Source organism: Pyricularia pennisetigena, chromosome 2 (genome assembly GCF_004337985.1).
Source record: "Pyricularia pennisetigena strain Br36 chromosome 2, whole genome shotgun sequence".
In the NCBI taxonomy this organism is placed as follows: Eukaryota; Fungi; Ascomycota; class Sordariomycetes; order Magnaporthales; family Pyriculariaceae; genus Pyricularia; species Pyricularia pennisetigena.
In genome coordinates this window covers 6,415,876-6,431,447 of record NC_043741.1, presented here as the reverse complement: position 1 = coordinate 6,431,447, position 15,572 = coordinate 6,415,876, and the positions used below count along the sequence as shown (strand labels likewise).

Below are 15,572 nucleotides of genomic sequence, written 5' to 3'. Positions count from 1 at the left end.
AAGTTTTCGCATGGAGGTTTCGTGCCACCGAAGACATGCCACTTGCGCTCACCCGATAATACTATCATGGATGAGGCCATGGGAAAAAAGAAAATTGTTGGGGACCTGGGGAAGGCCATACAGGGTTCTGATTGGTTTGTTTTGGCCTGCCGGAGACTGGGCTTGGGCGATGTGTTCTCCACTTGACCGCCACTGCAAACTTGGCGCCGGGCCCGAGAACTTCCGCGGGGAGACGTTTTTGGGGGGTTCGCAACTTGGACATGAGTTAGGGGGTATGGTGATTCTCAATCGACTATTGCACATGTCCCTAATCGGGGTTTGTTGGTAAGGGTAGCGTGTTTGACAGTACGTAGCAACACCAAAAAAAAGTCAGGATGCTATAACAAAAGCCATGATGCCGATGTAATGTAGCCCGATATGCTGCATACAACGTGTCTCGGCCAGGTTTTGTCTTTTTTTTTTCGACGCTGGCTCGGACCCGCGCCGGATTCTGCATGCTACCCATACCTATGCAGGTCAAGGTAGTTTGCTGCACAGCTGCATCGGTCGTTTCTGTTGTGTCATTGTTACGGAATGCGCCGTTGGAAGGTTTGAACAGACCACAATCTGACGATGTCGCATGGTCTAGTTGCAGACAGATATCGGGGAGCAAGTTCAACCGGTGAACTAGCAACTTAGTTAGGTACCTGTCTAGGTAAATGATTTGATAAGGTACCGCATAATCTAATCTGAAGAACAAACTCGTTGGGCAGAATCCTTCGGTTGCATGAACACATTTAGCACCGCCCCAAGATAATTAATCAATTGATTGGTGAGACTACGTGATAACTAAACTAGAACCAGTGTAAAGTGGTTGCTAAAACTAGCCTGCGCTTTTCATCCAATCACAGCAGCAGCCTCCATTGAGAACCTACCTATCTACAGTGGCAAAGGTGTGGGCACGTATCAGTCAACATAAACATCAGGTGGTTCAAATGGATGCCAAACAAAAAAAAAAAAAAAAAAAAAAAAAGATCGTGGGTACCATTATAGCATGGTTCATGCAACAAACATAGTTAGTTGTAGACTAGAGCCAAGTCCTACGCAGCTGGCAGCATCCCGTTGAGTGTCCAAATGTTCAACTCGACCTTGTTGCCGTTCGGCACCGACAAACTCGTGTGCAAAGTGGCATCGTCACGGCCGCCCACGGCATTGGTATTCTTCCAAAAGATTGCGTTTCCTGGCTTCGCCTTGATGGTGAGAACCTTCTCATCACAATCCACGAGGTCACACCAGCGACGATCCTCTGTCGACCAGTCGATATGTATCTTGGGGAACTGCGTGCCGCAGCCGCCGCCACAAGTCGCCTTGAGAACGACCGATATTGTCGCTTCCCATTCGGGCCTATCCGCGACGCTGACGCCGTTGCTATGACATCCGAACCCAGGGTTCAGCCCCTTTTTGCGTCGGCTATGGTGGTGGGATTGCTTGTGATGGCCTCTTCTGTGGCCATGCGCCCTCGCGTTGTCTGCATCGTTGTGCCTTGGTTTCGCCCCAGCAACCATGCATGCATTCGTCGCCTCGCCATTGCGAGCGGCCTTCCGCGGCTTCTCACGATGTGACTGGACATAATGTGGCTTTTCTCGCTGGCCGGCGGCGTACCTTATCACCTTTGCGTGCATTCGTTCTTTCGGCAGAAAGCCCTGAAAGCTCGAGGCCCGTGTGACTACACGTTGCAGGATGGGGTCCGTGGTGGGAACGGAAAACTTCAAGCTTCTCGGCGAGCTCGGGACGGTAGACTCCCCTCTATGCGAGACATTATAGCCACCTCCTTGCCTTGGAACCGGTTCTCTTGTGTCAGCGTCAAGAAGTCTCCCCCGCAGGCATCGGAATGGTACAGGCCAAGTGAAATATCGAAAGTTCTTTGGGTAGCTCGGAAACATGAGAAAAAACACTCACGCTAAATTCTCAATGTAAGCTGCTTCACCTTGGGAAAGGAAGTCCTCCAGTATAATGATTAGTGGTTGGTAAGAGACAATAATATGCCTGGGAGTAGGCGTGTCGATCTGCTGGACCGAGCTTGCAACCTCTTGGATTGGATTGACAGCCTGCTGAACTGGGTTGGCAAGCAGCCTGGCCAGATTTCCAGTGGCAGGTATGATCGAGGCATGGTCTGCCAGCCACTGTGCGGTCTCTGCTCCAACTTGGCCTGAAGCAATATAGTAGGTCAAGGCTCCCAGGACAGCCAAGACTCCAGACAGAAAGCTCTTGAGAAGGTATCTGCTTCCCGTCTCTTGATTCCTTGGGGGCCTTGATGGTGACTTTGGCCGTCTATGATTTGTGGTAGCCATAATTGTATGTGCTGTGAGATGGGAGCTCGGATGGATGGGGAAGGACTACAAACATCGCCATGACCGCGGCTGTTGAGGAAGAGGTAGGAGACCTTCTGTACTAAAATAGCAATCAGCGTGCCTGAAATATCCTGATTTGAAGGGCCTATGCAGCATGTGCATATTACTTGTAGTTTGTCAAAATTCAGGCACCCTGCGGACATATCGGACGGTTCCGCGAGTTGTACCCGACTGGGCTTTGTTTCAAAGTCACTATTTGGCCATCGGCTTCCAGCCGGGTCGGAACAGAGAACAGAGTTCGCGGCTGTGGGTAATGGAGGTTTACACCACACGGCCGGATCCCTGGCCAGCAGAACTCAGGCCAAGCTTCCGTCCAACCAAGTGCTCGCGATGATTCGGAATGTCATCTTCTGGACGATACTATGTCGTCGATCTAGCTTGGTTAGGCAGCAAACTTTTGCAGTCAGACAGCTTATTGTGCCCGCGGGGAGAGAATGAATCTGCCTAGCATCCGCACGAGTGCCTCAAAAGTTTACTATCTGGGGAATTTATCCGGAGAATTTGTATACTTTGCTGTGAAGCCCGATGCGCATACATACTGCGCGCAGGACGCGTAAGTCACGAATTCTATCTTGGCTGACTTTTGACAAGCACCAGGATGTCTCTGGATCACCCACACCCGCACCATAAATATCGGTAATTGGCTAGAATCAGCGGAACATGGCCCACCAGGCGTGCCTGGAAGACGGGAGATGGGCGGGCGTCGGATGATGCGGAGGTAATGTTTTTTTTTTTTTTTTTTTTTTTTTTTTTTTTTTTTTTTTTTTTTTTTTTTTTGTTTTTTTTTGTTTCGTTCCTTCTTGTAAGTTAAATTTATAGAACCTGGTTGGATTGGATGAACAGCATTGAACAAAATGTCTGCAGTTGTCTCAATATTATATGCCAAGGTACTGGTGGAGGGTAAGCAGGCGCCAGGCAGCTACATCTACATAGGGCATTGAGGGCTCCAGGGACAGACGAAATTGGAATGATTGAGCAATATTGGGATGGTTCGATTTGATAAAGCAATTTCCCTTGATTTGTTCTTTGCCGCACTTCGTACTCAGCACATCCACCAACGTCTCCATCCCATTGCCGGTACGGTACGAGGCGTCTTGGCGTCGCTCCAGGCAGTCACCCTTGCGGCCCACAGCGCCCGGCCAGGCGATCCTCCCCGCGTCAGCGAAGTGGGCGGTTCTATCTACCCGTTTGCTTGACTTTACGACTTGGGCTAGATTTAGTACCGGTCGTTCGTCCAACTGCGCCCAAAAAAACACTTCGGGTTGTTAAATGCGAGGACGCATCCGGACACGCGATTCATCTCCATCGCCGAGCCATGTCCTCCGCAGCTCTGCTTCCACCATGACGACAACCACGTCAGCGTCCTCGAGAGCAGCGACCCCAGCCGCGACTGCAGCACAGGCTCCGCCTCCGCCTCCTAAAAGTTCAAATTGTAACAGTAGTAGCACTGATGATGATGATAACGATTATGACGCCGGCCGCGACGTGATGGCCCCTCCGCCGCGCGCTGCGCTGTCCGGCTCGGCCAAACCCAGCGCAAGCAAGACGCCAAGCCCAAATCCACAACGCAACGGCAGCCCCGGCTCCTCGGGTCGAACCCCTCCGCCGCCGCCACCTCCCACCCGCACAAGCAAAGCTACATCCCCGGACAACGAGCAGCAGCAGCAGCAGCAGCAGCAGCTCCTCAGGGAAAAGGACCAGCGCATCGCGGCACTGGAGCGTGAGCTGGACAGCCTGTCGCACAACGAGAGCGAGCGGGCGGCGTTTTGGCAGTTGCAGCACAGCAACCTGCACCAACAGTTCCTGCGCACCGACACAGAGCTGCGGCTGTTGCGTGCCGAGGTGGACTTGCGCGCCACCGAGCGCGACGGGCTTCGACAGGACTGGGACGCCGCCCGCCGGGACCTGGCCGCGCGCGAGTCCGAGATCGTCGACCTCCGCGGCCAGGTGAGGGGCTTAAAGGAGTGGCTGGCCAACAGCACCCGGTCCGTGTACGGCGGCGGTAGCGGCGACGTCCCGGCCGATGACGTCTTTGCAGATGGGTTCTCTCGCCTGTACAATGGTTTGCAGAACTGGATCATCAGCAACTTTCGGAGGACAAAACTTGGTGGGTACGCTTTTATACTTGGGGGGAGAGGGGGGTGCCCTTGTTGAAGTTTCTCTTTTGAGATGACCAAGCATTTTGGTGCCATGCCATCGCAGCTGACTGAGGAATCTGTGTCTGTTCGCCACATTTCAGACCTCTCACGTGCGGATGCGGATATACTTGAGGAGCTGAGCTCTCTGGTTCCGACGTACGGGGAACTTGCCAAGGATGCAAAGCTGCCGCTGTTGCAGTCGCTCGTCTCCAAGATACTAGTAGAGATGATTTTCGACAGCTATTTCGTGGGCTTGAGCAATGACCAGGCCAAGCAGTTTTCCCAAATGGAAGCATTGATGGTATCGTTCGGTTGGTTTCAGCCTTGCCTCTGTTCTAACTGATGATAACTACGGCAAACACTCTCCACCTAACCATGTATTTAAACTATGCGCAGTTGAAGATCCGGAGCTGGCCAACCAATGGCGAGCTTCAACACTTACATTGCTGTCGAGAAACGCATCTCAAAAGTTGCAAGAAGGAACAGCCAACACGACTAATGCTGTAATCACACGAATATACCGTCTTCTATCAGGTATAATAGCAGACCAGCCCACAACAACGACGACGACAGCAGCAGCAGCAGCAGCGGCTCAGAACACCGCCCTGCGCGGCCCATCCCCGGCCCCCCTGGACCCCGCAGCCCGGGAAGCCTCGCTCCGCCAACTAATCACCACAGCCATCGACCTGGCGCGTCAGTTATCGGTCCAGCGGGCCCTCTTTCGCGTGTTTTTGCCCACCGCATCCGCGGCCAATGCGGACCTGCAGACCACATTCAACCCGTCGCGGATGGAGGACGTGGGCGGTCTGCTGGATGAGGACGCGCTGGCGGCGGGGCCTGCGGTGCGGTGCGCCATGTTTCCCGGGGTAGTCAAACGTGGCGACGAGAACGGCGGGAATCTGCAGCAGTATGAAAACGTCATCTCCAAAGCCAGAGTGTTGTGCTACCACCCAGAGGACTAAAGTGGAAACCATGCGACGGAGAGAGCGACGGCGAGAGGATCTCAAGAGATGAGGAGATGGCGGCGCCTAGAAGCGCCAACAGGAAACATCTAAGACACCTTGCCATGGCTGTACGGGCATTTCTAGGATTTGTGGTCCATGTGCGTGGGCTTTGGGTCATGTTCTACACGGCTTGCGTTTCTTGTCTAGACTAGACTTTGGTGGATCATGTGCGAGCATTTTGAAGAGCATTTGGATGAGCATTTCAACAGCAGAGCGATTTTTTTTTCTTTTTTTTTCGCGACATGATATTGAAGGAGGCCCTTTCCCCATATCAACAACAGGTATCACTACCCTTACCTTGACGACTTGCTTGCCCCTCATGGGGCATGTACCATGCATGCAGACTGGCAAGCACGTCTTGATGCGGCAAAGCTTTGCCAGAGGGGCTTCTCTTGGCAAATGCAAGCCATTATTAGCGCATTGCTGTCGACAAGGATCGATTTGCTACCTACGGGAGGGAAGGTTGCCGCGTCATGATACCATAAATTAAGTTCTACTATCTGGCTCGGAACGAATTTGTATTCCCGACGAGGGAGAACCCTCTCTGGAGGTCGGACTATCGGCAGTCACAGTATATCTGCTCGGCCTCTGTATATTGCCGCTCAGCCATTTAACGGATCCCGGCCCTTACAGATTAGGCCACGGCAATGATGATAAACGCCACCCAAAGAAAAACAATGGGGGGTTAAAGTAGGGAGGTTGCGCTGTTGTCCGATCCTGTTTGGTTGGAAATGGCTTCCCCCAGAAAATCCATGTCACATGAGCTGGAAATACCGGTCGTCCCCGTCTATCGCTTCTTGTTTTGGTCTTTTTTTTTTCTTTCTCCAGCCGGAACCCCGTTATCGTCTCCTCTTTTTGGTGAGGAGCGATGCAGAGCCGCATCCTCTCGCTACCAGTACCAGCCAATGAACCATTCCCCGCTATGTTCTAAGTGGAAGGACACCCCCCCTCCGGACATGCCTCGAATCAATTCTTGCTCATCTGGCCGAGCTGTACCACACAACTAGGTTTGTTTTGTTGTAACCACCAACCCGCCCCCTCCCTGATTCTAACCGGTTGTACATGGCCGTCGGCAAACCCTCCAGACCGGCGAAAGCGTTTGCCGAATTTGTGACGTGCAGTCGGTACTTGGTACATGAGCATGTTGTTTAAACGATTGGTGGGCGGTGTTCTGCTTTTTCTGAATATGCAGAGGCGTGCCAACTGGTTATCATTGCGCACGACGCAGCTGCGACAAATGGGTAATGGGGTGGTGTGTATGTATGTGTGTCTGTGTTATGGCCGTTGCAACCCCAGGCCAACTGCATATGCATTGCCTAGATATGTGCCCAAGTACTCTTTACCCACTACGAATTGCCTACTCTACCGGGATATAGATAGTGAGCCTATCTCGATGTAACAAGGCAGTGAGAGGAACAACAATAAGACGAAAACGAAAACGCGGGGGTGAAAGGGACAAAAAGAAAACACATACACATACAACCCGCATGCGTTATGCATGCAGACATATATATATCATGTACAACACAACACTGCAATTACTGAAACCTCATATAGCCATATCCACACACCCTCAAGTCCATCGACCAGTAGCAAAGCGCTTGCGCAAGTCAAGTTCAAGACAAAAAAGACCCGGCCCCCCTATTTTTTTTTAAAACAAATGAAAAAAATGAAAAATCGGGAGATTGGAAGGTGTAAAAGAAGAAGAATTATACCAAACCAAGTGTGGCGAAGAAAACAATGCATTTCTCTAATGCATTGATGCCCAAAGACTTTTCGTTGCCTGCGTCTTGCTGCGTCCTATACTCTCACCGTAAGCTTAACCGAAAGTCTAGTCTTTGGGGAGGTAGGATCCGCGTCAATGAGGCGAGATTTTATTATTAGGGGTCATGGTCTCTGATTAGCTTACTACTTATACCTGAGCTGCGAGAGATATGTTGCCTGGCCTCACGGACCACAAAGAAGTGTGTGTGTGTGTGTGTGTGTGTGTGTGTGTGTGTGTGTGTGTGTGTGTATGCGTGTGTGTATATGCAAGCCAGCCCAATGCTTGAAACGTCGTACACGCGTATATACTCGGCGTGTCCCCTTTTTAATCCATCCTCTCACTTACACGCGTTGTCACACACCCCCCCCCCCCCCGGGTTTTGCACAATCATCCAAGTGATCCAGGAAAAGCCGCGTTCCGAGCCGCTACAAAGCTGTGATAAGCATCTTTTCGAACACCACCCTTTTTCAGCTCACCCCGGACCTTTGGTCCCGCAATAAAATAAAATAAAATAAAAAACTAAGAAAATAAAAAACTAAAAAATTCCTTGAGCTACGATTGGATCCCGAACAGACGGCATCATATCACAAATCGTAAATTGGCAAGTGGTGTGTGTACTCTATATGTTGCGTAGTTGCTTTTTCTCGGTTTTCTTGACCGGTTTGATGTCGGTAAAGAACGAATAGATTGGGGGTAGGGAGGTGTGTGTGTGTGTGTGTGCGTATGTGTGGATGCAATGGGTGGACGGACGGCGCCTTGACCGGTCAAGATAGTACGGAGGAAAGAGAGGACATGCCGTGAAATTCCTCCTCCTGGCTATATCATCTCTCGCATATTCCCTGGGTAGCTCTGTGGATGATCAACATCACCCGGCTCAGAAGTGTTTTTTTTTTTTATTTTTGGCCTGCTTGAAAAAAGAGTAAGGATAGAGCGGCTTGTGATAAAAGTCTGTCAGTTATAACATACATGAATGCTACCAGACCTGCATCTCCCACCCACTTGAGCTCATAGCCTAGCAGCACACACCCCTTGCACCTTCGCCCAAAGCTTACCCAAAAGGGGAGAAGAGAGAAAACAAAGAACAAATCAAGACCAGAAAGAAAAAGAAAAGACGAAACAAGCAACACGCCATGTCAGGCAACGCTACTTTGGACGTGAACGAGGTCCACTCGCTCATCGACGAGGTCAACAGCTGGCACCAGCCCACCGACCCGCCGGTCGAGCCGGGCTGGTCGGAGCCGCGCCGTGGCGCAGACGATGCCGAAACCCGCACCGACGACTCGGGAGGCACCTTGACGGCCCAGCAGAACGACGAGTACAAGTACTACACTGCACCGACGGGGCAAGACGCGGATGTCTACTCGGGCTACGGAGGAGGAGAGACGGGAGAGGACAACAATGACGACGACCTAGACGAGCAGGAGCGGACGCGCGGCCCGCTGCTGGTGTGCGAGTTCCGGGACCTGTGCAACTGCCGCGAGGTCTTCGACCGTGACGAGACCGAGGCCTGGATCCAGCACATCAGCGGCGACCATCTGGGGTACAACTGCCCGGCCAAGTCTGTCTGCTGGTTCTGCGACCGGCGCGTCTTCAACGGCGACGTGGACAGGAAAGGGAGGCGCATAAAGACAACGACGACGACGACGACGACGACAGGCGAAGGGGACGGTGAGGACAACGAACGGCGCGAGAGGCGAGCCTACGCCTTCCGGCAGCGGCTGGAGCACGTCGCCTGGCACATTACCGAGGAGGGCCGGTTCAGGTACTACAACATGAGACCCGACTTCAGCCTCATGAAGCACATGCACAAGCACGGCATGCTCGACGACGAGACCTACGACTTTGCCACTGCCTACAGGGAGTTGCCGCCGCCGCCGCCCAGTCACAAGCCCAAGAAGCAAAAGGAGATCAAGACAAACCCTCCTGACTGGGAACAGCCCCATAAAATTTTGGAGAGAGAACGGAAAAGTCAGATCATCTATGACCAGTCCAAGGAAGATCGACAGCGCAAAAAGGAGAAAGATGCCAAGAGAAGAGAGGAAGGAAGAAAGTCCAAGAAATAGCATCTGGGCAAGCCGAGCCCAGGGCAACTTCACGAACCCTTGAACTTGAAACAGTACGATGAGTTTGTTCAGTATCTGGAAGTCTTTTTCTTTTTCTTTTTTTTTCCCCCCAAGTTAGTTTGATACCCCCACCACTGCTACTATACCGGCATCTTTAACTGCAATGTCAGCATGTCCTTGAAAACTCGAATATGGATTTCATGTCATTTCTTTCTGTTTTTTTTTATTCTTTTGCAACCCAATATCAGGGGTTGGCCCCCTTTCTCTTTGTCTACAGATGGACGCCCATGTAATTTTTGGAAAAAAAAAAGATACATCGCACAGTCGTCCTCATGCTCCCAAAGACGTTTCTGCTCACCACTCATGACTGAGTAAGAGGCTTGCCGTCCTTGATCTTTTGCAGACCGTACTTCTTGAGGCGGATGGCGTTGATCTCGATGAAGCCCGTTGTGTCCATGGGCGAGAAGCCCTCAAGGGAGTCCATGGAAGCGTCCTGCTCCGAGTAGAGGTTGCTGGCGTCGCTCTTGCGGCCCAGAACGTATGTGTTGCCCTTGTAGACAGCCAGCCTGACCTGACCAGTGACGTTCTGCTGGCTGAAGATGATGGAGTTCTCGACGCTGTAGTCGTGTATACATAGTCAGCATTTTCAAATGCGCACTCGCTCGCGTCCATCGGGCCTAGAAGAAACTTACAACTCGCGCTCTGGGCTAAAGTACATGCCGTTGTACAGCTGGCGAGACCACGACAGAGTGCAGAACTGATCACGAATCTCACGGACCTTGGAGTCCATGACCAAACCCTCGAGGTCCAAGTGGGCCAGGCGGGCAATGGTCAGACCCGGCGTGTCGTAGCAGCCACGCGACTTGAGGCCAATGAAGCGGTTCTCGACAATGTCGATACGGCCAACACCATGGTCGTGGCCCAGCTTGTTGAGCAGCTTGAACACCTCAACCGAGCCGGTCGTCTCCTTGCCGTCCACAATCACCTTTGTGGGGATACCCTTCTCGAATTCGACGGTAAACTCCTGCGGCGTAGCAGGGGCGTCGACCGGGTCAACGGTTCGGGTCCACAGCTCCTTGGGAGGGGTGTGGTCGGGGTCCTCGAGCACGCCGGCCTCGTAGCTGCAGTGGACGAGGTTGTCGTCCATGGACCAGGGGGCCTTGGGGCTGGAAGAGACGGGGATGTTCTTCTCCTCGGCGTACTTGAGCAGGTCCTGACGGCCCTGGAACTTGGAGATGAACTCGGGCAGCCTCCATGGGGCAATAACCTGAATGGTAGGGTTGCAGGCCTTGAAGGCGAGCTCGAAGCGGACCTGGTCGTTGCCCTTGCCGGTGCAGCCGTGGCTGACGTACTGGCAGTTGTACTGCTCGGCGACGCGGACCTGGGCGCGGGCGATGATGGGGCGGGCCAGCGACGTGCCCAGCAGGTACCTGTCCTCGTAGATGGCGTTGCACTGAATGGCACGGAAGACGATCTGCTCAACAAACTCCTTCTGCAGGTCGAGGATCACCATCTCCTCAGCTCCGAGCTTCTTGGCCTTGGCCTTGACCTCATCCCAGTTCTCCTCCTGGCCGACATTGGCGAGGAAGCAGACGACAGTGTAGCCCTACGGTTCAGACCCAGCGCCCCTACAGTCAGTACTTGTGCCCGGGGAGGGAGGGGTCAAGATATTTGTCATTCACGTATGGCAAACAAAGTTGACCAATGCTGTGCGAGAGAGCGAGTGCTTCGTACCTGCTCAATGAGCCACACCAGGATGGTCTGCGAGATATTGTTTTACATGTTAGCATTGTGATGTTTGGTGTTGCGTTTTAAAGCACCAGGGTCCATGGTGCCCATTAGCGGAACGTACAGAGGTATCAAGACCTGTTCAACATGATAAAACATCAATTGGTCAGATACGATGCCTTTGAAACATGGGATTTACTCCTTATCCCCAGAGCACGCCAGCGGCGTCATCGTTGTGGTGCGCTAGGCGACAGCAATCGCCATACTTACCTCCAGAGTAGGCTCTGATGCGGGGTGACGTTTATCTGAGTCAGTGGAAAAGACAACTGGAAGTAGACAGACACAACATTCACTCTTAAGACCAAAAACTTACAAACAGACACGACCTTTGGACATCTTGGCTAGACGATATCTAAACGGGGCTTAAAGGTAGGGGTCAAGGTGATGGTTGAATTCTGTGCTGGTGGGGAGCTTGAGAAAAAAGTGGCTGTTCGCGTTCAAGTTGTAGCAAGACTGGGTGGTCTGAAGTTTTGGAGCGATGTCGGAGGGGTCAGAGATCTAAATCCGATTGAGTGGCATCCAATCCATTCATTGCCTCTGACTCAACGATAGAGGGCCAAAGGGAGGGAGGAAAAAAAAAGTTGACCGCCAGTTGTTATCGACCCTGATCCAAAAATATCCTGTTTAGGATATAATCAGCTGTCCATTGACCAATCAAAGGCCAAAAAGACAAGGTATCGCGGGGTTGTTATACAAATTTGCCGTGACGTTTTTTTTTTTTTTTTTTGTTAAAGAAAAAAATCGTGCCTTGCATACGTGGTAGGCCTGTCCACCTACCTACCTACCTCCCTGCCTGCCTACCTTGCATTACCGTGCCCCACCTCAAGTCATCCAATATGCAGTGGTAGAGTGATTCAGCAACGGGATAAAAGTCTGCAGGCATCGGCGACGTCTGAGCGTCCTGCTGTAGTGGCAGTCTGTGAATACTGAATGGTTGTTAATAATTGCCGGCATGCATTACGTCTGGTCCTGCTCTCCGTCTCACAAATCCTTTTGAGAATTCTGTACTGTCACTCTCGACCCCGACGATCATTTGTATCCAACGATCTATTTTTTACGCTTTGCTTTTATCAAAGAAAAAAAAAAATCGTTTCTCGTGGCACAGTGTCGCCGGTTGAGCTTCTCATATAGACATGCCTCCTTCAGTCTCGTCTCTCTCCAGCCTCTCCAGCCCGTTGCATACGGCGCCGTAGACACGTAACGGGACAGCAACTTCAAAACTCTCGCACGGTAACGTCTCGGCTGCGACCAATACGAGACCGCCACGCTCATCACGTGAGACTTCTTCCAGTAGAGTGTGCATCTGTTTTGGCTGTTGTTGCTGTTGTTGCTGTAGCAAACGAGCCGACGCGGGCCCACCGGGGACGGCCTCCCGCTCCGTCGTCCTACTGCCTGTGTCGCTCCCCTCTCCGTCATCGTCATCTTCCTCGTCGAGTCTGCTCCCGTTTTGCCCTTGGTGAGAAAAGGGAGGAGTTTGTGGTGTTTGAGAGTTGGTCGCAGTGGCAGATGGAACCACGAACTCAAGGCGAATCCTCCACTCGAGGCTGACGCCACTGGTGACAAACTCGGGTGTAGCCGAGACAGGTATCGTCGGTGCGAACACCACTCGGCGGGCAAACATTGCTGCTTCGGAAGAGGTCGCGTATACTCGTCTCGTCACACGATGCACGCTGGCTTCCGATCGGAGTGCCAGTGACGGATCTACGCGCTCTGCCGTCTCGAGGGCTGCGTGCAACGCGTAGCAAGGCAATTCTCTGCTAGAAAAGTCAACCGTCATCGCGACGGGCTCTCCAATCCTATAGGAGGGCCGCGCTAGGGTCACGACTCCGACCTTGCGGCCGTTGCGGGCAATCTCAAACCTGTTCGCGCTCTGCTGGCCCGCTCCCGTCTGGTTGCTACGCAGGATGGCCATGTCTATGGCCTCCTTTGCTGTCAAGACGCCATCCTCAAAATAAGAGGCCGATGACAGCCGTCGTGACCCAGGTACTGCCGTAGGTGATAACAGGGCGTCCGTCCCAGTCCCTTGGCTAGGGCGATTTAATAATTCATCCACATATGTGAGGAAGCTTTGCATCGTAGAGGCAGGGGCGGTACCCTTCCCACTAATGTTGTTCTCAGTTGAACGGTTCCTGGAATCGTCCAGATTTTGCACTTGAGCAAGATCTTTTAGGAGCACATAAGGGTTCATCAAGTCGTGACCCAGGATCTCTCCGTGGTTGTTCACACTGCCGAGTACACGAAAGGGTACCTGGACAGACTTCATCTGGTGATCCTTGGCACTGCCAGGCCTTTGGGTACCAATGACGAGGCCGTACGAGATTTTCATGGCCCTGCCCTTGTGTGTAGGAGGCAGCCCCTTGGGTAACCTGTAGATGTACTCAAATGATTTGCTCTCTCCAGGTGCGAGCTTCAGATCGACAAACAGCAGGGACTGAGGGGTCGACAGCAGCGGAACTGCCTTGGAGTCCGCTATGCCGCGCATCTCCTTGATGGTGCTGAGCTCGCCGCCGCCTAGTAGCTCGCCGATGGAGCTGGTCAAGCTGCCCCAGCCAAAACCTCGCAGCAGGCCACTCTCGCGCTTATGTTGCGTCTCCACGCCGATGACGCCACCACCTTGTCCACCCAGTACCGCCTTGCGCTTCACCAGCTCAAAGGGTGCCAAGTCCACAAGGGACCCGTCCAGCGTAAAGGAGCCCTGTATCTGCGCATATCCCATCATCAAAGCCTCGGGTGCCGCTCGAGCCTTCTGTCCCGACAAGTACGATCTCTGTCGTAAATGTAGTGGCCTTCCTCCAGCTGTCCTGCCCGGCTGTGGTATCACATATTCTGACGCTAGTGTCTCGGTCGAGTTGTTACTCACCGAGTAGAATTCCGTACTGCTGCGTGGTGTTCCCGAAATGCTCGTCGTGGACAGCACCCTGGCTGCAGGGGCTACGTTGTTCTCGTTGATTGTAGGTATGGAGTTATCGGTCCTCCTTGGTGGTAAATTCGCAGAGGCAGTTGTGCCGTCATGGGGCGACTCAGTTGCGCCCGGCGGGGGTTCGTCAACACTAATGATAGGACTCCCTGAAGCCTGGACTTCGGGTGTGTTTTTCATGGGAAACTTAAAACTAGTAAGAGAATCTGCTGTCGTCTGGGGTGAGCCTCCTGCAGTGGTGATTCCAAGACCGGGTGTGTTGGGCGTCATGGAGGAGCCCGATGGAGGAAAAGACGCATTATAAAGAGGCGAAGGTTGCGCGTTGAAGGGTGGTCGGTGTGGATGTGACGCTGTACAGACGTTTATCATCGTAGTTTAGTCAAAACCCAATTCCAAGAACTGCCGCAGACCAGATGGCAAGCGCGGTTTTATCTCACCTGATCGAGGCCCGCTCGGAACGGACGCGCGGGAGGTTATATGCAGACTCGATGCGCGGCCGTGGCCTCTATGCGGCCGTGGCGGCGTCTTGAAGGTCCCGCTAGCGCCATGGCCCTGTGAGTCTGGGGTCGGGGAGCCGAGCGAAACGATAGAGATGGACCGCCGATGAGAGCCGCCGCGCTGGCCTGGGCTTTCTTCGCCAGGTGCTGGCGCAGGCCAGGTTTCGGAGCCGGACCTAGCTCGTGAGGACGAGGGCGGAATCCCGCCAACGGAGTGGCTGTGTCGGTGCCCACGGGACTGCCGGGGTGGCGGCGCAAGGCCAGAAGACTGGGTCGGGGTCTTGGGCTGCCTGTTCTGGGAGGCGAGCAGAGGGCTCGGAAGCCTGTGGTTGTTGATGTTCAGCCGCTGCTGTTGGAGCTGTTGCTGACGAGAGAGGTGACTGCCGCTAGTAAAGCTGGAAGGCGGGGTGGAGCTGGAAGAGGACGAAGTCGCGGGTGGTGGCGCGACGTTCTTGAAGGTGATGGTACACTTGACCTCCTCGCCAGCGAAGACGGTTTGACCGTGCCAGTGGACAAAAACCCGAATTGTGCTGGGCCCGTCTGGTGACGACATGCTGGAGGGAAAGAGAGAAGTAGGCTCTCTTCGTGCAGAGGGAACGAAGGAGAGCGTCGCACGAGGGATCAAGTCATGAACTCGGTGGCCTGCCGCATCATCGGGGGTCGGATCCAATGGACCGTAGCAGAGGTTTCTTCACCTTTAATTTACCACTTGATTACCACCTAACAAGGCAAGGTGGTAGGTAAGTAAAGTTAAGGTACCTTGCGGGTAAGAGCCAAGAAGGTTAGAGTCCAGGCTCTGTATCCACCAAAGACACGCGTCCTGCCTTGAATTGAATTGAATTGAATTGATTGAAATCAAATTGTACTGTTGAGGACAAAGGGGATACTTTGGTCCTGCTGCCTGCGGATCAACTCATAGTCGGCATTTGCAATGACAAGAACCAATGTCTCATCTGTATCAACCTCGACGAAGGTGGTTGGTTGTGTTTAGGTAGGTAACATGTATTTAT

General features: G+C 53.0%; 5 protein-coding genes across 5 annotated transcripts; 3 read left to right on the top strand and 2 right to left on the bottom strand.

Annotated features, from left to right (window-relative positions):
• Positions 1-70: 70 nt before the first annotated feature.
• PpBr36_01808 (uncharacterized protein) lies at positions 71-610 on the top strand (the record flags this gene model as incomplete). The annotated part of the gene is made up of 2 exons (XM_029888992.1): positions 71-245; positions 516-610. 2 exons carry the CDS (start codon positions 71-73, stop codon positions 608-610), a joined length of 270 nt encoding a protein of 89 aa, XP_029751826.1.
• A 469-nt stretch (positions 611-1,079) lies between these two features.
• On the bottom strand, positions 1,080-2,330 carry PpBr36_01807 (uncharacterized protein; the record flags this gene model as incomplete). The annotated part of the gene is made up of 2 exons (XM_029888991.1): positions 1,080-1,815; positions 1,939-2,330. The coding sequence occupies 2 exons, from the start codon at positions 2,328-2,330 to the stop codon at positions 1,080-1,082; spliced, it is 1,128 nt and encodes a 375-aa protein (XP_029751823.1).
• Positions 2,331-3,659: 1,329 nt separating this feature from the next.
• PpBr36_01806 (uncharacterized protein) lies at positions 3,660-5,490 on the top strand (the record flags this gene model as incomplete). Its single annotated transcript, XM_029888990.1, has 3 exons — positions 3,660-4,497; positions 4,630-4,839; positions 4,925-5,490. 3 exons carry the CDS (start codon positions 3,660-3,662, stop codon positions 5,488-5,490), a joined length of 1,614 nt encoding a protein of 537 aa, XP_029751824.1.
• A 2,937-nt stretch (positions 5,491-8,427) lies between these two features.
• PpBr36_01805 (uncharacterized protein) lies at positions 8,428-9,360 on the top strand (the record flags this gene model as incomplete). Its single annotated transcript, XM_029888989.1, has 1 exon — positions 8,428-9,360. One exon carries the CDS (start codon positions 8,428-8,430, stop codon positions 9,358-9,360), a length of 933 nt encoding a protein of 310 aa, XP_029751821.1.
• Positions 9,361-9,721: 361 nt separating this feature from the next.
• PpBr36_01804 (uncharacterized protein) lies at positions 9,722-15,115 on the bottom strand (the record flags this gene model as incomplete). The annotated part of the gene is made up of 5 exons (XM_029888988.1): positions 9,722-9,977; positions 10,053-10,966; positions 11,095-11,121; positions 12,332-14,415; positions 14,503-15,115. The coding sequence occupies 5 exons, from the start codon at positions 15,113-15,115 to the stop codon at positions 9,722-9,724; spliced, it is 3,894 nt and encodes a 1,297-aa protein (XP_029751822.1).
• Positions 15,116-15,572: the final 457 nt, after the last annotated feature.